Source organism: Pempheris klunzingeri, chromosome 17, assembly GCF_042242105.1.
Source record: "Pempheris klunzingeri isolate RE-2024b chromosome 17, fPemKlu1.hap1, whole genome shotgun sequence".
NCBI lineage: Eukaryota > Metazoa > Chordata > Actinopteri > Acropomatiformes > Pempheridae > Pempheris > Pempheris klunzingeri.
Window position 1 is genome coordinate 18056529 of NC_092028.1, and position 25988 is coordinate 18082516.

The following is a 25988-nucleotide window of genomic DNA, read 5'->3' on the forward strand; positions in this document are numbered from 1 at the left end:
TGTGCCACTGATCTAAATCTAAATGTTAGCCTTAATGTTAAAACAAAATATTAGATGTTAAATCTTTATTCTTTACATGTAATCATATGGTTAAGAATTACATGTTGTTGTTTTTTACATGTATTTCTGTCTTAAAATATGAGGAATGTGAACTTAATATCCAAATTATATCAGCTAGTAAACTGGAACAGGATTTTTACATTCAGTGGCTCATAATATGAATGTTTATGTTGCTCCGTAAGTGCTGGGTGTGTAAATAGGGAACTTTGCTTTTTGCTAACTGTTTACCATATCATCATAAAAAGTAATGATGCGTCAGTGTTGTGTTTACGGCTCGTATTTGCCAGGTGACCCCAAAAAAAGGAAGGTATAGGCTGCAAAACAACGGAGAAAACACACAAAAAAAGGAAGAGAAGTACACAGGAAAACCGTGAAGAATTGCTCAACCTGTGGCGTCACCTCAGTAAGTACGTATTGTAAGGTTACTTTTACTATTACCACAGACAGTCAGGTCAAAGGATGGAGGTCACATGAAGGTCAGTCCAGAGAAGCACATCCTCCTACTAGTCAAACTTCCATTGAAGAAATAGTATTTATAGAAAATATGCTAATATGCTATCTTAGAGTATTTCTTGCTTCTGAGCCAATCAGCGGAGCCTCCAGGAGGTTACTGGCCAGAAAATAGTCCAACATATAAACCCTCGTAAAACAGCACATCTTTGTTAATACAGTTTTGGGTTTTGTTGGGATTAAACAAACAAGATACTACATGTTAATTAGTGGTGCCTTTAGGCAGAACGTGTTACTGTTAAACTCTGTTTCCAATATTTATCCTACAGTCGGTTCATATTTACTTTACAGATCCAAATCTATCACTCCAGAAGTGTCAAGTAAATTTACTGTGGATGTTGATATCGGTCACCTCCCTGACCTTTCCTTTCGCCATATCATTAGAACAAAACTCCCTCATTTACACACACACACACACACACACAAATGTAAAACTGTGACCAGTTTGCTATGAGTTTAACTGATGCTCCACAGAGGATCCAATACAATACAATACAATACAGATTTTCCATTAAGATGCTGAAATGGAAATAAAAGGGTAGGAAGATAAGGAAGTAGCCTTATTATTATTATCATTATTATTATTATTATCATTATTATTATTATTATCATTATTATTATTATTATTATTATTATTATCATTATTATCATTATTATTATTATTATTATTATTATTATTATTATCATTATCATTATTATCATTATTATTATTATTATTATTATTATTATTATCATTATCATTATCATTATCATTATCATTATCATTATTATTATTATTATTATTATCATTATTATTATTATCATTATCATTATTGTCATTATTATTATTATTATCATTATTATTAAGCAAATTTTCTGGTTATTTCTTCTTTATTTATCAGATTAAGGGTTTTAAATTAAATCTATTGCAGACTGAGATTTGGTCCAAGGTTAAAAGTTGAGGTTATGGTTTAAGGAAAACGTTTGTGTGTGTGTGTGTGTGTGTGTGTGTGTGTGTGTGACACTGACCACACGCTGTGTGTGTTTGTGTGGGTGTGCGTGTGTCACCCCGATGCTCAGCACCACCACCCACCTCCTCAGCGGCTGGATGAGAAAACTCTGGGTGCCCCTGACCTCCACAGCGCCTCAGTGGCTGAGCCCACAGCGGGGAGGAGTCTGCGGCCTGCCTGCGCTAATAAAAGCCGGCTGGTGCTGCCTGCAGAGGAAAACAGACCTCGGAGGAGCCTCAGAACCAGAGAGCAGCATCGAACGGGAATGAACTCCCTCTCATGCCCTGTGCATCTCCTGCTCTGACAAGTGGACCGTCTGTTACTCTGTTACACTGGGGACATTTTTTTTTTGCTTCCTTTCCTCTGAGCTCGCCGGACTCCTCAAGCCGCATCACTTCCCCCCTCATATATATATTTTTCCTCCACCTGTTTGAGTAAAACTGCGTAGCTTTGAAAGATGACGTGGACGGTGAACAGTTGTTTTGTCACTCTGGCCATCCTGCTTCTTTGGCGGGTGGAGGAAATGGCAGAAGCCTGCAGCTGCTCCCCAGCGCATCCTCAGCAGGCGTTCTGCAGCGCAGGCGTCGGTGAGTTGAGAAAAAAAAATGAATGAAGAGTTTAACCACCATTTGTTTCGAGTATGTGCTGTCGAGGTTTGACGAAGAAACTGCAACTGCTGAGACGGAAAGCTTCGCAAACTTTGCCAAACTCTCATGTTTACAGTTACAGGGGGAGGAGGATGGAATTTTCTCTTATTCTTTCTTTCCACTTCCCCTCCTCTTCTTTCACCTCTTTCTCCCTGATCATCTGCTGGTATTCTCGAACAGCAGAGACAGTGAAGTTGGCCTGCTTTCACCTCATGTGGTGACTGTACTGTTTAACATGAGCCTGCTTTTTGATCCACAGTGTGAAAGAGGCACCGAATGTGTTCTGCTGACTAAAGTTTTCCTTCAATAACCATTGACATTCAAGCTGATGTTGTCATGAGGCTGATTAGAGCTTCTCTTATTGCTATTTATACCCTTTTACCTGTCTGTTGTGGTGTGTATATTTCACAAGAAAATAGCACAGCCATTGTAATATTTAGAACTTTACAGCAAATAATGCTCACGATCATGCAAAAGCAACCATTCCCACCATCCTTAAATCAGTGGTTTAGAGGTTTTATTATGGGGAACTTCCTTAGTGACGACTAAATAGCAATTTTTTGATTTATTCTCTCTCAAAGGCTGTGTGGACAGTTCTAGGTCTTATTTGACCTGTTACAAAACACTGCTTGTTGCTGGCCTCAGCATAGGCCGTGCAGAGAGTCTCAACAGTGACCAGCTTGTGTGGCTATTTAACCTGAGGTTTGCTGAGGGTCTTTTTTCTTGGTTGTGAGCCGGCTGAGTGTGTGGCATGTATACAGAAGCTGACTTATTCAAAGGTTCCTCTTTCCCATTGGATTCCATGACTCTGGAGGGGGAAGAAACCACATTATCCTGCTGAAGAGTTTAATAGAAAGGGAAGTCTGACTTTTTTTGTTTTTTTTCTTAACCTTTTCTTTCAGATCCAACTTAATTAGGGTCTTCTATCCGTTATTACAAATAGTACAGTATTTAAGGTCATAGGTTATAGCAGGCAACAACTACTACTACTTCTAATAATAATAATAATAATAACAATAACATGAATACTAAAAATACATGTTTCCTATAGTCTTTGTTGTGTAATGAAACATAGACAGAACAGATGACATGAGATATTTTTGCTTTTCTTCTACCACATAGAAAATACACCAAAGATTATATCCAACTCTCTCTTATTTTGACACAATGAAACAATTTCTAACATTTGGCATGAGGATGAAATTACTTTTCTCAACATTATTTACATTTTTAGTGTCCTTTTTGTCCATTTTCCTCGCTCCACAGTATTAGTGTTAGTCAGTGGAGCCTTTAAAATCAGCTCTACATCCAGGCTCTCACTCATATGGTCAAGTAGAGGGCACAGTGCTCTGTTCTGAACCCAATCTGAGGTGCTGATTGTCATCTGAACTCTCAGATTGATTTTTTTCCATCACAATCTTTGAGGTCCTAACATGACCTTCACCTCCCTGCCCCTACTTCAGCACCATGGATAGACCCTCCCACTAACAAAAACCGCCATCTCGTTGAAAAGATCGGCCTTTCTGACCAAAACATTCTTGATTTTTGCCCCACCGGGAATCTTTTTACAGACAACAAACTGTTACTGAGAGTGCACCCAAAGTATTTCATTAAAAGAGTAGTTTGCTGTATCAAAGGAGAGCTCTTCTCTATGGCTGCAGTTTGAAACGTGTGATGTTATTGGTGTATGTAAAGTTGTTATGTTCAAACTGAAGGTCGTTATCTACCATTGCTAGCTTTGCTTTTTAAAATATTATAGTATTAGTATTAGTGTGTAGAAAATAATTTGTATGGCATCTCCGTGCTGTTACAGCACAGTGAGACGTTGCCTGGAGGAACTCTTTCTTAGCATCAGACAGTTTAATGAAGTGAAAGTATTACTTAAGTTGCACAGATGTAGAGTCAGTTAGAGCGTCTGGATCCTACGGAAAATTACTCAAGAACAAGACTCGCTTGCAAACTTAGAAGTGAAAGTGTTTAGAATTGTGAATCATAGTGAAAATCTGCTGAGTCTAGAAACAACAAATTTGTGTGAGGCCACCGAATCATTGGGCTCCTTTCTAATCCATCAGTTTTGAAGATGCTTCTTTGCACTTCATGTAGCATTTTATTTGTGGGAGTCAAAGTGGAGATGCAGTGAAGAACAGAGGTAAAAGTGCAGACATTTTAATGGAGCCTGGCTTATTTCGCTTTCCAGCCCAGTAAACAAAAACAAAATACCGGGTCAGCTTTAGTTATAAACATGTACCTCCATTAATCTTCTCAAAACAGACAGAGCAAAAAAAAAAAAAAAACTTTCCTCGTAAATTGAAATCCATCCCTCGGGTCTTTGGCTGAGGCCGAGGAATGCTGGCCGGTCATATGCTGTGCTCATTATGTATTTGAGGTTTATTTCACAACTCTTGGTGATTAAAAAGTACCTTTTTTTTTTTTTACCTTTTAGTGAAGAAGAAATGCAGATCATTAGAGATCTCGGATAAAAAGCTGGCTTTTAACGTGACTTCCGGGATAAACGCAGCCCTGCGGTGCGAGCTGTGTGAGCAGAGATGCCACTGAAGGCAGGCAGACTGAACGTGTGACCGCTCTCACAACAGCTGCTTCAAACCCCAGCATCACTGGCGATAATGCGTTACATCGATTTGTCCAGTAGGTTAATTCAATGTGTTCACTGAAGCCGTTCGGTTTGGCAATTGTGGTAGGGAGCTACTCGCTTATTTAGAATACTTCATGTGAACATTTGTGCATCAGCATCAACGTGTGCAGGTAGAAAAAAGAAAGAGGAAACAATTGTGATGGCGGAGAGACAACCTATTAGCACATCTCGGCACTGATGGGGTGATGACAGAGGCTTTTGAACCCCATGAAATTTCATTTTTCAAAGAAAAACAAACGGATGACGTTGGATTGTAGCCATGCATCCTTGGAGATGCTCGGCAGAGGACTCTCTCGTTCACAGTCTGACCACTCTGTGGCTTCTCAGAGAGGAAAATGGATGTACAGGCCCTGCAATTACATGATATGCATTTGCTTTCTTCTTTTTTGCTCTTTGTTTTTTCAAGGACCACAATACTACATACAAAATAATGTGTTTATTGTTTGAGTAACTAGAAAATTAGATGGTTCCGTTCATCTCCAGTTTTCTGAAATTTAAGATTTTTAAAGGGCTTGGTCAGTCTGTTCCAGTAAACCACACCGTGTCCTGCGGGATTAGACACACTGTGTATCAGAATAGAAAATAGAGTCATTTCTAAATTACTTGAACTAGAGGAGCAGAACTACGTGCTAAAGCACCTCAAGCAAATGCACATGTATCATTATTAGTACTTCAGTGGAACAGGCACGACAATGAGAGCTTGTTTTGGATTTTATCAATTATTACTTATTACTTGAATAGCTGGGATCTGGGTGTTCTGCAAATAACGAACAGGAGAAAACCTCTTATTATAATTTGCCCAGTTTTTGCATGTTCAGCGCAATTTAAAGAGCAAATCCGTACAATCACAATGTTGTTTTTGAAGCCCAAGTGCTCAAAGTATATCTCATTCATGTAAGCAGTCCCTTTTCCCCCCTTTTCTTTTTTACATACTGTGCATATTTTCACCTGCCCGACTTTACGCCCAGTAGGAGAAGTGATCTGTGTGTGATTCTGCACACTCAGGCGAAGGGGATTATCTCTAATCCACTGGGTAGCCAGAGAAGTTTGAGAGTTTCTCAGCTCTGCTCGCTCAGTGGGTTTCAGAGGGTTTGAAGGAGTTTGGGATTTTTCTAAATCCCAAATCATTTTCGGCGTGTGTGCTGCATCTTTGTCAGTATATGTGCTACTCTGCAGCACACAGAAAAACGCACAGCTTGCAGAACTTCGTATTTTGAACATTTTCCTGGCTACAGACTACATCCTCCCCCTTTCTGTTGTGCTCCCTGCCTCCTCCTCTCCCTGTCAGCCTGTACGTTTGTGACAGTGCCGCTTTCAAGGCCTGTCTCCTCCCTGTATACACGGGACATTGTTAGGCTGCCTCTACCTCTGCAATGTGACTGCTATTCCTGTCTGTTCTCTCCTCTGTTCCCCTGCCTGGAGAATGCAGCCATCCTCAACACTCCCATCCCTCTCTCCATCTGTGCACACACTCTCCTTTTTCCCCTGTTTTCTTTTTTTTTCTTTTTTCTTAAGGGTTGACTCTTTAGACCCTTAAAAGGAGATGTTCTCTAAGCCTCCATTGTCATCGAATTAGGGCACATATGGCCCGCAGCTTCATACCTTCGTTATATAAAAAGCAAATGAAAAGGCTTGATCTTATTTGGTAAGTAAGCAGACTAGTGATGGTCTTAGGCAGTCAGTAGCTGCCACCTTGGGAAAGCAACGACTGAACTGGGACTTGAGAGGGAACATCTGGTTGACATTAGCCCTGTCGCTAGTCTCCTCCACTTAAAAGCTTGATTTTGAATATGATCTTGTAAACCTTTTTTCGGTGTAGTAGCCATGTGAACGCGCAGTAATCACTGCAACGTGCATGATACCATTAATCCACAGGTTTTGGCAATGACTGGCATACGATCAATGTTATACTACACTTCAGCAGTTGGATTCACATGACAGAAGCAGTGTTTGTGAGACACATGAGTCATATTTTTTTGTTGAACACTCAGTATTTGAGCTCAAAGGCTCATCCGTATGGCCCTGGTAATATTTTTCCACTTGAACTATTTTTTTTTTTCCCCCCAGTCCAAAGCTCTCTCGATCTGGAAGCTGTGACTTCAGAGTGCAACAGAGAGAGAGAGAGAGAGAGAGAGAGAAGGGGAAAGACTGCACGCGAAAGAGAGAGAGAAAGAGAGAGAGAGAGGTTGATTTGCATGTCAGCACCTCTATCCAGACAGAGAGGCAGGCCGGCAGAGAGGCCTGAGGGGCGAGGGGAGCATTCTAGTTCAGCTTTTCAAAGACTGCTGACTGGCTTCCTCCTGTGTCGGCCCAGGAGCCTGGGAGCAGGCAGCACACATTCCTCCCTCTGATTGCAGCTGATGAAACACTCATGTGCCTCTGTCTTCCCGGCACCTGGCACATGCAAACTCCTCCGATCCAAGCCACAGCAATGTGTTGCGGCCAACTCTGGCGTGCCAGATCTAGGCAGGGCCTAGATCAGATACAGACAGATCCAATCTAGATGAGTTTTATCATGACAGTGATGTTTTGTTTTGAAACGTTGTCTTCAAATTCAATGGATGTAAATGTGGGCCGTTCTCGTATCTTTCCAGTTATCAGGGCAAAGTTGGTGGGAATGCAGGAAGTTGACGCTGGCAATGACATCTATGGAAACCCCATCAAACGGATCAAGTATGACATCAAACAGATCAAGGTATATGGGACAAAGCTGTCATTTTCATGTTGGAGTATTAACTTAATTCCAATATGAACCTAAATGTTCTTTTCTCTGTTTGAATTGGCAGATGTTCAAAGGTCCCAACCAGGATATTGATGCCATCTACACTGCTCCCTCCTCTGCAGTGTGTGGAGTGACTCTGGAGACCAACGGCAAAGAGTATCTTGTCACAGGTACACCACATTACAAGTTACACATTGTGAAATATGACAAGTATTGCTTCTTACATCCTCATACCAGTTTTCATGTCACTTTAGTGCCTTTAACTCACTCTCCTTCCACTACAGGCAAAATGGAGGCTGACGGGACAATGCACATCACACTGTGTGACTTCATAGAGTCCTGGGAGGGCCTGACGGCCACCCAGAAGAAGAGCCTGACTCAGCGCTATGAAATGGGCTGTGATTGCAAGGTAGGAAAGCTGAAGGATACTCAGTAGTTAATGCAGAATTAAAATAGGACGAATCCAAATAACCCTGAAAGATGCATTGCTTGTTCTAAGTTTAATCCCCTGTGAATTCTGGTCTCCGATCCTCAGATCACTCGCTGCACCTCCGTCCCCTGCATGATCAGCGGCCCATCGGAGTGCCTGTGGACGGACTGGGTGATTGAGAAGACAGTCATCGGAGAGCAGGCCAAACACTTTGCTTGTATCAAGAGGAGTGATGACTCTTGTGCCTGGTACAGAGGGGCAGCACAGCCCAAAAAGGATTTCCTGGACATCGAAGACCCTTAACTCCACCGTAGTCTGAGGATATCTGCAGTTGAGATATACACAGATATAAATACCAAAAAACACAAATAAATACACAAGTCAAATTCTTGTTTTGTTTTTTCTTATTAAGAAAGCCATAGGGTGTGTGCGCTCTGTGGTGAGGTCAGAAGAACATGTTTTTATTTGCAGGACTCATTGTGGTTTTCATCAAAAGTCTTATGAATTCAGCACTTTCAGATGCTCCTACCCCCTAAATCCAACGCACTTCCTCATAAACCACTCCTCCCTCCGCTGAATTTAAGGGATAATCATCACAACTCACTGTTACTGTTCACAGCATTGTTTCTTCTTGCTCTGCTGATTTCTGATGACCTCGTTAACCAAAGGTATCAGTTAAAGTGAGCTATAATTCTATAATGCGACGCATACATAATAAACTCAAAGTCTAACAATTCTGTGAATCTCTGTGTTCATAAATAACATTAGCTGGCAACCGGCGCCATGATTTGTGACAGCAGAGCTGTCACGAGGAACGAGCGCCGCCTGTCTTCACCTGGCTTCAGATCCTTTCTTAGGGTTAGTCTGCAAAACTTTTCCCCTCTGTTTCGACTTAGCACACACAGTGCTTCCGCTAAATGTTTTCTTTGAATAATCCTGAACAGACAAGAATGCACTTTGAAGGCAGTTGTCACAGCAGTCATATTATCATTAATGAGGAATGTCTGAAAAGGAGGATTGAATCCTCCATTTTGTATTTTTTTTATATTTCAGCTCTTTGTAATGCTTAAGTGTAAGAGCCTATTTTATTTAAGGAAGTTATATGATTTACCCTAATCTATTGAAAACAAATGCCCACATTTTGATGCTTTTTGTCACAAATGAAACCCTTGGTACTGTATAAAGAGAAGACCAATTATTTTAGCAGTTTGGAAATACACATGTTTTATGTGCTTTGATTGTCGACCTAATTGTTAACCGTCCAACTGACTCATCCTTCAGGACAGTGAATTAAAGAACATTTTGTAACCAATCATCCATTTACTTGCAGAGGCTCTGATATGACCATAAAAGTGCTGAGCAAATGTTGTGTGACTTAAATAATTAATATGAGAGTGTAAAAAGATTCTTCATTTGAAACTGTAGTCAAGTATGATGTCTTGTGCTGGTTTCACATGAGATGTTTGAGATGACTTTTTTTGCATGCATGTCCAACTGAAACAATACTGTACATTTGACTATTATATTAAATGCCGAATCCTGTTTTGATGCTTTGCACTGGTTATTTTCACATCAATGGGAGAAATGTGCAGATTGACAAGACTCCAGCATTCAGCTGTCAACTCTGATTCCAAAGAATTTCAGTCCTTCACTTAGTGGCTTTGTTTTCCAGTTATTAAGGCTATATGCATGTATAGATTTTGCTTTATGTGACTGAAGCAGGAGCAGAACTCGCATACAAACACACATAGTGGAGGGAGAATAGGACTTTTGTTCAAAGTCATACAGTAGGCAACAGATGAAAAACACCAAGATACGCTTCATGGTTCATTTCCAGTGTTTTAAATCAGTATTTAACAGACATACAATAACAGAGGACAGGACAACACAGCACAAATAACTGCTTTGCAACACTAAAACAGCAATCTGCTGCCGCCCAGTGGAGACAACATGTGACATTCACAGACAGTCCCTCCACAGACAGCTATTCATGTGCACAAATGTGCAATTATTAACCATGATACTCCCAGGATTTCACAATTTTGAAATAATTTCGAGCACATTGCAGTTTATAGCACTGCAAGATATATTCAATGTTGAAATGCTTTCTTTTCTTTGATGATCCTGTGGGAGGACTTTGTTAGTTCAATCCAACATCTTTAATTAAGTCAGCATAAGAAAAGAGAGGTCACCTAATACGGACGAAACCTGCTGTCATTTAGTGGTAAGTAAATATTTGGTCAAATCAGCAATAGGGAAAATGACGCGAGGGAAGCGATTTAATCTCTTCCTTTCATCCGAGCGATTCCGAGCTTCAATTCGGCTGCACGGTGCAAGCGTGACATAACTGCAGACAACAACGGAGGGGTCTTTGTTGTTGCATTAAAAATTGTTAACATACATCGCGCCGATTGCATCAATGGTAAACAGCGGTGGCTGGAGGTCACGTGTGCTCCCCTCCCGACAGCGCTACGTCACTTCAAGCGCTGATTGGCTGAACCTCTCAGCTACGGCGTGACCTGTTCTCTGATTGGTCTTCGCTCCCTGTCAGTCATTTTTTTGGTAACCGCCCCCTGATAATGCAGCATGGGCGAAAATACCAGAGCCGAGAGCTACAGCTGAGGAAGCAGACCCCTCTACTGTCAACGATTTTGGACGATTGAACGAAAGGTGAGCGAACAGACGCCTTTTGGATATATGTAGTAAGTGTTAGCATGTGTTTCCGAGGTGTTGTTGGCTGACAAACGGGCATAATGAGGCGGTTTGGGATCGTTAGCCACCTGGACGCTGAGATGCTAACCCACATTGCTGCAATGAGGGAGGCTGGAGGCTCTCGCCACGTTAAGTTAGCTCGCTGGCTAATTTGCTGCTGCTACTGTCAAGCGTGAAAAGACAGAAAACGATACAGCGGACAGCAGGTACACAGCTACGCTGCAATACCGAAGGGGGAAGGTTTAAGTCGAAGAAATGACGACGTTTTGGCTCCAAACTTGAGACCTTTTCGGTCGATATTAACGTTAGCTGTTGGTGATAACAAGCTAGCATTTAAGCCATGATGACTGGCCCGAAAGAGTTGACTCCAGCTGGTGTACAGAGGCTGTCCGGCTACTGGAGTTCATAACGACAGTTTGACGAAGAAGAAGAAGTGAAAAACCAAGAAAATGGGAAGCTTACGAGTTGTTTTATCGAAACAATAATGATGGAGGGATTTTACAAAAGTGACAGCAATGTCTGTGCTGCCTTCAGGTGCTCCCAGTTAAGTCCAACATCCGCGTTTCTATATTCTGAGTATTTACTTGTGATTTGAAGGTTATTATATGCATAAATAATCGTATTCCAGCAGCATTATTTTAGCCAACAACACTATTGTGCTGATTTTTTTAAAAAAACTGTGATAACAACTGATAAAGTTTACCTTATTATGCCCTAACCGTGGTTTTAGAGACTGCTTTCTGTAGACGGGCAAATGGTGTATCTGGCTCGTGTTCGTTCAGGCGTAATTACAATATCTTTGGTGGTCCTTGAAGGCATCCCACGTTCCTCACCTTGTCATCCAGGTGAAAGGCGTCAATTCTCTCTATGATCTATGATGATATGGACATAAGAAAACAAATGTAAACGCTGAAATAAGTGGTAGGCCTGCACTTTGCTTTATTTTTTATTTCTGAGTAATGTTATTGTATCAGAAAATGGCCACCACACTTTCCCAGAGCCAAAGATGACCTCTTCAAATTGCTTGTTTTTCTGACAAGGAATGATCCCACAACTTTTTAGTTTACTATCTTGACACAACATTTACAATGGTTAAAAAAAAAAAAAAAAAGAAATCATCATACTTGAGAGCTTTGAACCAGCAAATATTTGAAAATATTACATTTTTGCTTGAAAAAGGAACAAAACAACAAAATAAGTCATGATCTAATATCATGTTGATCAGCTAAGTGAGTAATTGATCATTTCACCTCAAATCAGTCTTTTATGTCCAGTGTACCTATTTTAGTGGTAGATGTTGGCTCATAAGGAGATGTTGTTATCAATGCATTTTAGAATAATGTAAAAAAAAAAAAAAAAAAAAAAGCATCTCCTGTGTGGTGACAAATTATTTGTGGCCTCTGTTGTGGAGTTGCATGGTGTCATTTGCAATACTAGATAACTGTGATAATACCAGATAACTACATGTAACTGTAACTGTATTTTTACATGGATATGGAAATGCTTAAATACTATGTATTACCATTTTTTGCAAAAGAAGAAAAAAATCTCTTCTTGGGTCACTGCAAATCCATCAAAAACACAGACTTACCGTGTAATTCTTAAAAGTCTGACATATTGATATAAGCTCTATAAAATCAATTTTATCTGTGTTTTGGTCGAATAATGTAGGAACCTCTCAGGTTTTTCTGGTGTATGGTCTGTAATTGCATTACCAGATGAATTTTCACGAGTTCACAACTCTTTTATTTAAGCAAGGTGAGTGATTAGATGACACAAAAGTGAGAGTTTTCATTTTAATATTGAGAGGTCACTGCGTGTTAATCAGACAGACGTTGCCTGAAATAGTTTAACTGGAGAATAAGGATATACCTGAACGCTAAACTCTTAAAATGTCAGATTTTTTTGGAGACATGGTAGTTTGACATCCTCATTGGTGGTGGTATTGACTCATGGACAGCTAAGGCAAGAAGTCCAGCTAGAGGCTTGCCAGACAAAAATGAACAGCAGCTCTTAGTGGCAACTATTTGATACAATAGAAAGATACAATGCAATGTAAAAAAAGGCTTCAACCATCCACATCTGAAGGTGACATCTTTATATGATTTCTGATGCATGATCATGCTCTTAAGTCTGTTACCAGGTGCCTACTAGCCATCTTAACATTTAAAGGCATCTTGCATTACCTGATGTAATTTTATACTCAATTTAAGCTGGAGCTCACAATGCTTATTTTTGGATCAGTCACTCCTGGTGTAAAACTCATCACCTCGCACCATCCCAAAAAATCAGAACTATACCTTTTAATGACAAGACCTAAGATAATTGCTCATCGTCAGTGAAGCTTCTAAGACCTTACAAAACATTAGAAAGTTCTGTGTGCTATGAACAATTGTGTAATTACCATGATGTAATGTGATCAAACGTCTGTGTTGTGATCAGTGTCACAACATCGCTGCCTGGTCTTGCAGTTGCATCACTGCAGCTTGCTGTGTCCCTGTGGGCTGTGTGGCTCTTAGTTGTATCAGTACCAGCAGCACGTGAAGGTCAGCGCGCCCTTGTGCATACAATGCATGTTCAGCCCCCCTTCCCTCCTCGTGACGTCACTGCTCACTCTGATGAGCACGACTCTCATGGTACTCCATGCCTTTGGTGTTTCCGAGTCGTTCCGTGTGACATCTACACGATGTAATAATGCTCTCACTCATACGAGGGTTTGTTGTGTTTGGGGAGCCTCTGCTCCATCCTGAGTAACAGGAGACTGAGCGATTGGTTTACTCACTACTCGGTCAGCATTGAACACATTTTGCCAGCCCTGCTGCCTTTTGTAGACAGTAACACGTCAGAAGTCATTCACTCAGCTGACTCTGGCAGACGGTTGTTGTGGAAAAGTGCACACACCGTTATCTACACTGAAATGGTCTTTTTAGTGCACTCAGCTACACTGTATTTTAAAGGGACAGCAGACAGCCAATGTGAATGTTTACATTTTCAAGCATTTGTTATCTTTCTAGTCATTTTTCTTTTTTTAACCTCTTAGTGATTTACAGCTTTATTGAAGAAACCATCTAAGAGGCAGAAGATAACAATAATAACATTGATGCAAAATAAATGAGGAGAATTTGACCTGGCGGTTAGAAAGCAGCTGTTTATACCACATGTGCTCTAAATGCTCGTCCTCTCCTATCTCTCACACTCTCCCCCCCCCCACCCTGTGTTAGCAACGTCTAATGTCTTGCATAACTGTAGGGACAGCTGCCAAGACCCAGCTGGCTCCTCAGATGCGCTCGGTCCTAATATCACCCGTGGAGCCACGTCAGGATGTGTGGCCTGGAGAGGTATCTACTGAAGCACAAGCAGGCGAGGGCATTATTGGGCACTTAGGTTATTATCTGAGAGATAAATTCAATATTTATTTGATCAACTTGAGGTTTGCTTTTGGTCCTGAAGTCCACAACAGGCCATTAACACTGCCATGGTGACAGATTTAAATCCCAGCACCCTAACCACGTACCATGTGTTTCTGAATAGGGTGTAGACCTAATAAGATGACATGTGATCCCTCATCTGTTTTGTGCAGCTTCATGTGGACCTAATGAAATGATCGTGTGAAAAGTTAATGACACTGACGCTGAAACCCAACTTTTCTCTGCAGTGATGTTCCAACAATGCCGATAGTGGATAAACTCAAGGAGGCGTTAAAACCTGGTCGAAAGGAGACGGGTGATGAAGGTGACCTCAACAAACTGTTGGCCTCTTCTGCCAAGAAGGTCCTATTGCAGAAGATAGAGTTTGAGCCTGCCAGCAAGGGTTTCTCCTATCAGCTGGACAGCCTGAAGAACAAGTATGTGATCCTCAATCCCAGGAATGAGGGCGCGACGAGCCAGAAGGCCACAGAGCCGACCCAAGTCAAGAGGCAAGGTAAGCGCTTAAATTGAATTGGAAACCACACAGATTTTAATTGTTTGACATTTTCCATATTTGTCTTTTGTCCTGTGATACTAGCCATGAAAGGCTCAGTTTCTGTTTTCTGTATACAGTGTCACTGTTCTGATAATGACCTATAATTGACTGCACTCCTCCTTCAGTCTCAGAGAACGTGGTTGGGGGCCAGAGCGATGGGATCCCCGCCCCACAGAAGATGCTCTTTCCAGGAAACAAGCTTACCCTTAAATGGGAGCGCGTGTACAGGGTGGGAGCCGGTCTCCACAACCTCGGGAACACCTGCTTCCTCAACTCCACAGTGCAGTGTCTCACCTACACCCCACCACTTGCCAACTACTTACTCTCAAAGGAGCACAGCCGTGCCTGTGAGTACTGGAGCCCTTAAATGCTGCCAGACTCGCAGCATTTACGCTCTCATTCACTTTCATTTCTCTGAACACGACGAACACGTGTGGCTGAATGCCATTTGGGAATGCAAGCCAAAGCAGTTGAGGAAGAAAAACAAAAACAGCTGCCTCTGTTGACCAGTTTGTTCAGTTATTCTGCCGTCTATCATTTATTGACTTTACCTTTTTTTTTTAAATAACCCAAGAAAACAAAGACTGACTGACCTCAAAATGTCAGTGCTGGAGGTTAAATAGTAAGATATTAAGCACCCAGAATGGACAGAAACACAACAGTGGCTTGATTAGGCCTTTGAAATGGCACAATTCAGTTTGCCCACATGTGTAAAGGCTCCACAGCAATTGCAGGGTCATAGACAGACTGTATACTGTATGTAACTCCTCATTCAGTTTTCTTTTGTATTTGTGTTCTGTGCTGCAACAAGACACTGTTCACCAGAGTTTACAGTAAATGAGGTGCTCTTGCTGCAGGCACAGTGCAGAACATGCTGCAGGTTAAAGGAAGTGAAGAGGTAAATGGGGAGAAAGGAACCGTTCACTCCTGATCACATAGTTATAACCTCCAGATTCCTCCAGACTGATTGAAAAGTGCTCCACATTATTAGTTTTCATCTGATTTTCACCTTTAAGCACAAATACATTTCTGAATATTTGTTTGGAAAACTAAAAAGAGAAAATAATTGCCATGTTGCCTGTCTCACTGCATTTGATATTTTAGACTTTTAATCCAAAATGTTTTTGTTCCAAATGCCATATTTCCACTGCATGGTACAGCTCAGCTTGACCTGACTCACTTTTGACACCAGGAGCTTTTCTAGATTTCGGTTTCCGCTGCAGATAGTACCGCCACTAGAAACTGTGGTGACACCAAACACACAGGAACAAGGAGGAGGATATCAAAGTGACGGTGCTCTTGATTCTCAGCATGTAGGTGTTTGACCATGGTTTGTTGAGTGATTGAAAACACTCACAGGGTGAAAAACTAAGTGATTAAAAACATTACGGTCGCTATAGATGCTAGCGTGGTTTGTGTTGCTCAACCGACGATTCTCTCTGGCCAATCAGTGGTCTGCAGTGTTTGCTCTCTGCCTTTTAGTATCGGCTCAACTCGCTTGTAACCTCGTCTGAGGTGGTCCCACAAAAGTACCAGGTACTATCCACAACTCTTGCCAATGGGGAAAAAAAAAAAAGTTCTCTTGAGTTGAACCATGCAGTGGAAAAGACTGTTGTGTTGTGATGAAGATTACATTAAATTTTACATTCCGTTAATGAGCAGTAATTTTTTTCTGAATCTGAATGCTCGATAACACGTGTCTGTGCTTTCATTTTGTGAATAATTGCCTTTGTTGTCATCTGTGTTTCAGGTCATCAGTCAGGCTTTTGTATGATCTGTATAATGCAGAACCATATCATCCAAGCCTTTGCCAACACGGGCAATGCCATCAAGCCTGTCTCCTTCATCAGAGACCTGAAAAGTAAGAGCTTCCTCCAACACTATGTGATCTGAGCAGTGCATGCCAGTTTTAATGTAGGTTGTGTCAGGAGTCACAGACACCTGATTTTTCGGCTGAATACTGCCAGGGGCGCGATGACGCAACACTGGCCACAGTGTCCCAAGTGACGGCAGCCAGTAACTGCAGCAAAAAAGTGGAGCGGTGAGACTGCAGGCTGTGTATGAACACCATGTAGAGAGCAGAGATGAGGTGTGAGTTGCACCTTGACATGGTGAGGTACTGTGCTGTACTCTCTCAGGAGCCCCTCCCTACCTGCCTGCCTCTTCCTTATGTGCTGCTGCAATCATGTCTCCACCTCCTGCGCCTCTTTTTCTGCCTCTCCCTCCCCCCTTCCCAGATGCCCTCTCTGTCTCCTTGTGACTGCGGGCTGAGAGGAGAAGCTTTAGCACAAAAATGTACAGTCCACCCTTTTCCCTTCTCTTCAACCAGAGCTGAAAGACGTACTGCACGTGTTTTATGGTCTCCCTTTACATTCATGTAGTTGGTGGCCACCTATGCAGTTAGAAAATGTGCCTCCACTGCTAGAACAACGTAAATGCATACAATGAAAATTCAACATCTGTGCCCCTTGCTCAGCATGCCCCCCCTCAAAAAAAGTACAAATACAGCACAGTGTCATCACAATAAAATCAAAAGAGCTTACTGCAACTATTCCTAAAATTGCCCCAGGATCTTACAGCAGGGGTCTCAAAAACAGAATATAACCACACCACCCAATCATAAACCCACAGATTTCATAACGTCAGGGTGCCGTCTCCCTCATCTCTGAGAAGTGACCTGAACAGGTCATTAGAGCATGGTGTCTTATTCCTTTTTCCCCAGTCAGGGGTGACTCATTGTCGTACAGGGATGCTATGCCAGGAATGTGGTGATGACCACATTATAATTTTACCAGCTTATACTTTCCCTTTTTCCAGAAGGAAATAACAGGCAGAAGGGTTTAGAGCTACATTATCTCTAATGTGAGACGTCAGTCTGCTGAAGCCACTGTAACTAAGCTTTTTATTAGACGTTTGTTAGATTAGATGTTGAGCTGCTTGTCTGAGATACATGAGGCACCAACCTTAGAGGATAGCTGTGAGGGTACTCTTACAACAAATTAAATAAACTTCAGTGACTATTACTTTATAATATATGCATTGCCTTGCATATGAAAACGTTTAAACCGCACTATAACCTGCTACTCTATAATAAAGAGTATAATAACGAGTGCTTTTGAAATAAAGATGTCAAGTGACCTGTCTAGTTGCCATAATTATTTAAAGAACACACACTTGTTTGTATCCTTTTCTCCTTTATTTCTTACATTAAGTTGTCAGGTTATGATTTAAAGCACTTGGCTTTGACTCTGTTGTTTTGCAGAAACTTTCTTTTAGAGAATACAAATGTTGCCAGAACAAAGGATTGTTAATGATGCTGCTATACTGTCTGTTTGATCTATGTAGATTGTCTGTTACTTAATGTAAATATAAGAAATTGGCATTCAATTATTTTTGCAATGAACATTTGATTCTCCGCAGTGAATAACAGATCAGCTCTTTCTATTAAATTAAAGGCAGTGGTCAATAAATTTGAGAAATGGTCATTACTGGCTTGTTAAAGATATTGAGCTCTACTCGTGTTTTAGCCACACCTCTTAGTGAAACAGCAATGTATTCATAAAGCACTTTAGTTATGTTTTGTTATGTTATGTTGGAAGCCTTGCACTAGCACACAGTTTACATGCGCGTCTGTCTCCCACAGAAATTGCCAGACATTTTCGCTTTGGAAGCCAAGAGGACGCCCATGAATTTTTGCGGTACACCATCGATGCCATGCAGAAAGCCTGTCTCAATGGCTACCCCAAGTAAGACTTTTATTATTAAATGTGTGTGTTTTCTTTTTTTAATTGCCTTCTCTTTTTTTTTTTTTTTTTTTTATGAATATTGGTTTCATGATCTGTTTCTTTGTGTCCTTCCTGTCTGCAGGCTTGACAGGCAGACCCAGGCCACAACGCTGGTTCACCAGATCTTTGGAGGTTACCTCAGGTCAAGAGGTATTGACTTGAAAAACATAAGAATGACTTGCTCCCAATGCTCTTTTATGAATTTCTGCATTTGTTGCTTTTGCATTATTGATCCACTGCCCAGGAGACCAAACTAATGTTAGTGTCGACAAAATATATAATGCTAAAACAGCTTAGCTGATGCAGAGTGCAATACTCTTAATGCTGCATTCACTCATGCATATATGTTCAATACTGTTGTGTCATTTGCATGAGGCCAAGTTAACTACCTTTTATTTCTCATTTTAAATCAAATATAAATGTATTAGGAAAGCAGCACGTCTCTCCACGACAAGAAATCGATGGAATTTCTTCAGCAGAGATGAAATAGAATTTACCAGAATTTATCTTCATGGTGATTACTGAATTTAAGTTTGATCATATATTTATTTGTAAGACGCAGCAGTTTCAGATCAAGCGACAACTTGTAAACTTTTAGGACAGTTTCTTACAATTGTCAGTGATGAGAAGAGTGCTACATGTAAAGGCATTTCCTCCTTAATGTTTGGTCTGAGAGTCACAGGAAGTGGGACAGGTGTGTGTGTGTGTGTGTGTGAAGTACTCCACTAATCACTAATCACCCTGTTACATTAACTGACTGTATTTCTTCAAAGTAGTCCCAGGAGAGTCAGATTTGTTTTTAATCTTGTCTTTCAGTGAAATGCTCTATTTGTAAAAGTGTGTCAGACACGTATGACCCTTATCTGGACATCGCTGTGGAGATTCGGGTACGTTGCACAAGATCTCAATACCACCTTTATTTTCGTGGAAATATTTTGTAATGTTTAATTTTTTAAAGTATTTCTCTGTTTTTGTCTGTCAGCAAGCAGCAAACATTGTGCGAGCCCTGGAACTGTTTGTTAAACCAGACGTACTAAGTGGAGAGAATGCCTACATGTGTGCGAAGTGAGTCCCATTTATCGAGTCTGACAACATACTACATTTTTAAGTAAATCTGCAGGGCAATGAAAATAGATTTTTTTTTTTTTTTTTTTTTTTCAGTTGCATTTATTTACATCAGACATCCCTTTTAGATGACGTATCACGATCCTTCCTTGTTTCCTCTCCAGGTGCAAAAAGAAAGTGCCAGCGACCAAGCGCTTCACAGTCCATCGAACATCTAATGTACTGACTCTTTCACTGAAGAGGTTTGCCAACTTCAGCGGAGGGAAAATAACAAAGGTTAGCAAAGGATTCTCACACCATCGGCTGTTTGAGAGAGCCGTCTCATTTCTCAGTGATCTCATATTTCTGTCTGTCTTTTTTTTTTTTTTTTCTCCCCAGGATGTTGGTTACCCAGAATTCCTGAACATCCGCCCCTACATGTCTCAGAGCTCAGGCGATCCTGTTATGTACGGCCTCTATGCTGTTCTTGTGCACTCTGGCTACAGTTGTCACGCTGGCCACTACTACTGCTATGTCAAGGTAAGATGAGCGGAGGCACGTGCGCTTTTTTTGCGAGTGCATCCTTGAAATGAGCCACCTGGTTTTCGAGGCTTTGATAAGGAAAATTTGACATTAAGGACAAAGTTTAAAAAAAAAAAAACAATAGATGGAAAAATGTCTTTGCCAACAAGTTGTTCTGTCCATGCACCATACCGGTTAGAGTGATATTTAAGGAATAGCACAGAATGAATGTAGAAAAATAAATAGAAATAGTGAATGGCTTTAAAATTCAGTACCAGACGTCCAAATCTTAAATGGTTTAGGGGCTTTTTTTGCAACTGCAATTGAAAAGCTACTCTGCTCATCAGTAACACTTAGCTGTATCATACACATAACATTGTATGGCTTCAGGTGCATAATTTTTTATGTGTATATGTCCTATCAACAACTGTCAAGTGACTTAGAAATTTGGTGGGGAAATTTACCTGCTTTAACTTAGCCAGCATTTTTAGCTTTCTGATCTTTCTGTTTATACATTTATTTTTTTCACATTTTAACTCGAAATAAATGGAAGTTAAATGAATACCTTTCACAGACAGGGCTGTGGCCTCTTGCTTAAAGTAAACATTTTATCCTCGTGTTCTCTTAGGCAAGCAACGGACAATGGTACCAAATGAATGATTCAATGGTGCACTCCAGTAACATCAAAGTGGTCTTGAACCAGCAGGCTTACGTGCTTTTCTACCTGAGGTAAGACACTCGGCGGTGCTGCAGGAGATCAAACGAGGCGTTGTCTGTTATATAATTAGATAAACCGGAGTCTTTATTTGTACATGAAAGGATCCCTGAAACCAAGAAGAATGCAGATGGACAGACCACCAAGCAGGGGATGTTGCATCCTGGGAAGAACAGTGCGTCATCTGAGCAGATAAAGAGGGCGAACCTGAACGGGCCTCTCTCCTCCCCGCAGGTCACCAAGGTGTGAGACATGATGACAACAAGCCTAACGTTGTTGACATGCGGATTAGATACGAGCTGAAAGAGTGTGCCGAGTTCTAAATACAACACTCCTGTTTTTCAGAAACTTGAGCCTGCACAACTGCGCAAGATCCAGTCCATGGACGGTGGTTTGGGCCTGCCCATTTCCAGGAACGGTGTGAGCACTCAACAACAGCCCAGACTTTCTAACTGGACCTCGTCCTCCAATGGCCCACCAAAGGTGCCAGGTGGACCCACCGTCATCGAGGAACCATTCAAGAAGCTGAAGAAGCCCTCTCCCCAGAGCCAAGTGCAGTCCCGCAGCAGCACTCCGACCCCTTCCAACAACGGGGTCAGCAGGACGGAGGGAGATAAAAAGCAAGGTGGCGAGGGCAGAGGCATGGCAGCGTCTACCTCAATTAAGTCTTTGTCTGACTCTTCCTCTGCCGACACCACTGACTCAAAGGTAATATTTGCACTGAAAAAGCAAAGACGAGCACAAGGCTTTCTCCAAAGACATGATAACATAGTTAAAAGATTGGTGCTAATACTCTCACCAAAACTGCCTTTGTTTCTGCCAGGACTCTGTGGGTACCAAAAGTGCACCAGTAGGAGAGACGCCCTCCACTCCGCGGAAAGGCTCTAATGGCCTGGCGTCTCCAGCCAAGAGCGTGGAGCGCTCTCAGAGCACAGAGGAGCAGAAGACGGCGAAAATAAAACCCCCTGCCCTCAACAACATCACATCTGAAGCCACCAGCACCATGTCACCTCCACCTGCCAAGAAACTGGCCTTGTCAGCCAAGAAGGTGAACGTCATTCCCATCCACAGCAGCAGCAGCACCACTTTGTGTCCAAGTGAATGCTCATGATACCTCGGTTTCCTGTTGCCTCACTCTACACTGTTATTCCAAATTTGACCAATGATCTCAATAAGTAGTTGTATTAAGGCGAGTAAATTGCTCATTTTCTAAGTTATTTTCTGCTATTTGTAATGTTATTTCTCCAGCGTGCCCGTCGAAACAACCACATGGTAGCACTTGTTTAGAGTTTGTCTTCTTTTCCTTTAGTTTGTCCTTTTTTTCTAACCATTTCTAATTCTTCTCTGCCATACCCTTTCCTCTTTGTTTTCTTCCCTCCATCTTTTCCTTCCATCCATCCCTATAATCTTCCTCTTCCTCATTTGATTCTCTTCCTTATTTTTGTCACATTCATGGCTATTTTTTTTAGACCACAAAGTTTTTATTTATGTCGATAACTGCAGGCTCGCAGCCGGAGTCCGAGCAGCATTGATGCTCTGCCCCCTTTGCCACGCCAGCTGACCAATGACCACATGCATCGAAATCATCTTAACCCCCCCACCTTTGCCTCACCCACCCACACTCACAGGTATGAACTCTGAAACCCATATCAGGAAAAGCAGATTTGTCCTCCTGAAGTGAAAATGGAGTAAATCCAGACATTCTCTCTTGTTCTCTTCTCAGAGCTGGTCCATTCCATTTACCTAAAGTCCAGTCATCGCAGCCTTTTGCCCACTCAAGTGGATCCTTCAAACAGCAGAGCCCTCAGAAACAGTCCCTTCTCTCCACACTGCAAAAACCAAACGCCAGCCTTTCTCTTAAAACCAACGGGCTTCACAGCCCAAAGAGCCCCAAGTCTTCCAACAACCTCAGCTCCTCTGTCCAGGAACCAGACCTCAGCAGCCCTCCAGCTCAGAACGTCAACCAGAAGAAGAAGAAGAAAAAGAAGAAGCGGCGGCATTCTGAGGTGGAGGGTGACTCGGAGCCAGTTACGTCCTCAGCTACAGAGACGCAGGCCGACGTCGTGGAATCAACTAGTGAGAAGAAGCGGAAGAAGAAAAAGAAAAAGCGGAAGAGGGAGAATGAGGATGGAGAGACGGTGAAGGAGAGAGAGTGCGTCCCGTCTCACCTGGACACGTCAAACCAGGAAGAGGACTGGTGTCAGGGTGGCATATGGAGTCTTACATCCCATCCGGATACAGAACAGTCTCATCAGAAGCCTCAGTTAGCTGCCACACCCCCAACGCAGTGTGAGTCAAATCAGATAGAACAGCGAGGGGACTCCATGAAGTTGTTGAAAAAGAAGAAGAAGAAAAAGAAGATGCAACTGGTGGAGGCTTTGCAGGACACAACACGCTCTGTATCAGAAAGGTGGGTTGAAGTTTGTGATTCAGATTTTCTTTTTTTTATTTTAGTTACGTGTGTAATTTTGTTTCCCCAAAATTCCTCATTTCTGTTGAAAAGTTGCTGTGAAGTGGGTTCATTATTTGGAAAAAGGCACACAACTTTATTTCTATAACAACTAGTTTTAGTTCTCTCACTTTCTCCCCAACAGTTCTTCTGTGATGAAGAATGACACGGATTTGATCATGTTGAAAAAGAAATTAAAGCTGAAGAAGAAAAGGCTAAAAGAAGACGTGAGAATGTGGGAGGAGAGCAGGCGACGCTCAGAACGGCAGAACGACGAGCCTGAACCAGTGGAGCCCCCTCCCAAAAAGAACACCGCAGAGAATGGCAAAAATGCCACAGGTAGGTCGAGCGTGCACTCGCTGCACATGCAATAGATACACAAAGCATTGGCACCATGTAAACTGCAGCGAGAAATGTGCGATCTTGTTTCCATGCCAACGCACAAAGTGAAATACCGCTCTGTATCGATCAGATTCGTTCGAAAATCCCTGCAGCACTACAGCCTCTCCGCCTTTCATTTAAGTGACTCGTCATTTCACAATTATAGTAAGAGAGCATGACTCATTACATTTTGAGAATGCCAGATTTAATTGTAGTCTTTTAATTTTATTTATTTTTCAAATCCAGCCACGGTGGTAGTGTGGGACAGCCAAGTGAAGGACGGGTACAAACGCAGCAAGGCGCCCGCGGCTGATGGAAGCGCGGCAGGAGACGCCCCGAACTGTGCCGCCCCCGTGGCCTGGGATGGGAAGAAGACGAGCGGGGTGGTGGAGGAGCTGCTCAGGAACGCCACAGATAAAGCCTACGGAGCCAACGGTGAGACGCTGAGCGCCCTGCAAATCTGAACCTTTGCACGGCACTCCTGTGATTCCCTCATTTCCAGCAAAAGATTTAAATATAAATGGATTTAGAGGTTTTGTTTGTCTCATGTAGTCCTCAGTTGGGATGGAGAGGTCTCTGCTATCAGTAGAGACGCAATTGAAGATGTCCGCCACGCCAAATGTGACACAGTGATCGACGAGTGGGACGAAGACTTTGACGGGGGAAAGGTGAGGAAAAAGTAAACGCGAGAAGAAATATCTTCTCTTCTGAAGGCTCACCATCAGTGCCTCTCCTCTAACTTCTCCCTGCTTGTGTGTGGATGAACAGGTGAAGAAAATGAAAAACTATAAAAGAGAGAAGTGGAGAAGTGGCAGCAGCATCTTCCAGAAGATCCAGGACAGGCGGAACAAGTGGTCTGTAACACCGGGAGGGAAGAGAGTTTTTGGAGTCCGTCGCTGAGAGTCCAGTTTGCTGTTGAGGTCGTGCTGACTGGAAATCAAGACAACAATACTGTATACCAAACTTCTGTATCTTTTTCTCACTGTTTTTTTTTTTGTTTTTTTTTTAATCTCTCTTGTGTGAATTTTAGACCCAAATTCCTGAATTAGATATGAGCCAAAAGCAGCACAGACGAGTGACAGTCTGACTGCCAGCACCTTCAGTCTCATTTTATAACCAACATGAAATGTTGTCTTCAGGCTTCAGTAACTTTGGCCAGTGGGATCTGACCACTCGTATCCCCCCTTTAATCCAAAACCCACAATAAGTGGCTCAAGCTTTTCTATGCATGCAGTATTTAACAGAAACTCTCACACCTCCGTGTCAATTGAACTACTGTATGTTGACTTTGAGCCTCGGTTTCTTTCCCGACAACCTTGAGCTACGATGAAATGTAATAGTTTACCATATTTGAGAAGGAGGGGCTAAGAATGAGAATAAATCTGCAACCCTTTGGCTGGCTTATATTGAAGACTTCACACAATCTCAGAGCATACTTTTGCAGACATAAGGGCTCAGTAAGTTGGATATTTAAAGTGACCTTTGTTTTACCTTTTTCCTGAAACGATTCTATACCAAATTACAAAAATCCTTTTTTTTTTTTTCTTAATTCATTGAAACATATTTTAGATTTCTGTATGGTTTTCTTATTTTACACCTTCATCCACCTTCATTTTACTTTGCTGCTGTGTCTGTGCCATGTGGCTCGTTTTTAAGGACCAAATTTTGCCTGCATATTGTCGGTGAAATTAAGGTTAAAAATTGCCACTTTTCTCTTTTTAAATATGCATGTCTAGACTGGTTCAAAGAATTTACTAAGGTGAATTTTGTTTCTACTTCTGCTATCTTGGTTATGTAACCTTTTTTGTTTCATTTACAGTCGATTTCAGGTTTAATTTTGATACATCTCACACCACAAAAGAATGCTCTGCTGATTTGTCCCAATAGTTGTGGAAACGTGGACATTGGACGCTAGAATTTCATCACACACGTGCGTTTATGTGGAGGTTATTGTTTTCTGACAGTTCATAGTGCAATGCACCTTTGCAGGGTGGAGGTTGGGGTTGCTGGAGGAGCTCACACGTCGTTTTCTACTGTGCAGCTATTTAACTATGTAGCTCATCTCATCAGTCCAACGTTCAGAAGCTCTCAGTGTGGAGATTTGACATTTCCATGCTCTGTAACAAACCTCGCCACAAACTGTTCGTTACCACTGTACTGAAATAAAAGGGTTACATTTTATACTTCAGGCACTGTGTTAGAATGGGACTGCCACATGCTAATAATTTCTTTTCCCCTTGCATCTTATATCTCTATGCAATTTTCTGACGATCATGCTGGTCACTTACTAACTGGGCTAAGACTCAGGAACCCAGACATCCCGTATCGCATCTCAGTCTCCAATCAGACTCCCGCGTTTCATATCAGAGTAGTCCCACTCCCTGACCGCCATTTTGCATCCTGTAC

The 25988-nt window shown here is 41.9% G+C and overlaps 2 protein-coding genes across 3 annotated transcripts; both read left to right on the top strand.

Moving 5' to 3' along the window:
- The first annotated feature begins 1791 nt into the window (after positions 1–1791).
- timp2b (TIMP metallopeptidase inhibitor 2b) lies at positions 1792–8397 on the top strand. Its single transcript, XM_070847540.1, has 5 exons — positions 1792–2146; positions 7454–7554; positions 7646–7751; positions 7866–7990; positions 8117–8397. Exons 1-5 carry the CDS (start codon positions 2017–2019, stop codon positions 8312–8314), a joined length of 660 nt encoding a protein of 219 aa, XP_070703641.1. The 5' UTR covers positions 1792–2016; the 3' UTR covers positions 8315–8397.
- Positions 8398–10604: 2207 nt separating this feature from the next.
- Positions 10605–25763, top strand: usp36 (ubiquitin specific peptidase 36). Of its 2 annotated transcripts, XM_070847561.1 has the most exons (20): positions 10605–10681; positions 14379–14644; positions 14812–15033; positions 16437–16547; positions 18330–18432; positions 18554–18621; positions 19288–19358; positions 19454–19536; positions 19701–19812; positions 19915–20055; positions 20666–20766; positions 20857–20995; positions 21098–21460; positions 21576–21800; positions 22256–22380; positions 22476–23162; positions 23347–23540; positions 23829–24017; positions 24135–24250; positions 24351–25763. In XM_070847561.1, the coding sequence occupies exons 2-20, from the start codon at positions 14392–14394 to the stop codon at positions 24480–24482; spliced, it is 3435 nt and encodes a 1144-aa protein (XP_070703662.1). In that variant the 5' UTR covers positions 10605–10681; positions 14379–14391; the 3' UTR covers positions 24483–25763. The 2 variants fall into 2 exon arrangements, with proteins under 2 accessions (XP_070703662.1, XP_070703663.1); XM_070847562.1 differs by lacking the exons at positions 24135–24250; positions 24351–25763 and adding an exon at positions 23674–23747 and having other exon boundaries at positions 23829–23891.
- The last annotated feature ends 225 nt before the right edge of the window (positions 25764–25988 follow it).

Bases quoted from the DNA above. Each gene is read 5' to 3' on its own strand.
- timp2b (XM_070847540.1), top strand. From the start codon at position 2,017: ATGACGTGGACGGTGAACAGTTGTTTTGTCACTCTGGCCATCCTGCTT. The intron at 7,752-7,865 runs GTACACCACATT...CTTCCACTACAG, and splicing joins CAAAGAGTATCTTGTCACAG to GCAAAATGGAGGCTGACGGG. The intron at 7,991-8,116 runs GTAGGAAAGCTG...TCCGATCCTCAG, and splicing joins AAATGGGCTGTGATTGCAAG to ATCACTCGCTGCACCTCCGT.
- usp36 (XM_070847561.1), top strand. From the start codon at position 14,392: ATGCCGATAGTGGATAAACTCAAGGAGGCGTTAAAACCTGGTCGAAAG. The intron at 15,034-16,436 runs GTGAGTACTGGA...TCTGTGTTTCAG, and splicing joins AAAGGAGCACAGCCGTGCCT to GTCATCAGTCAGGCTTTTGT. The intron at 24,018-24,134 runs GTGAGACGCTGA...TGTCTCATGTAG, and splicing joins TAAAGCCTACGGAGCCAACG to TCCTCAGTTGGGATGGAGAG.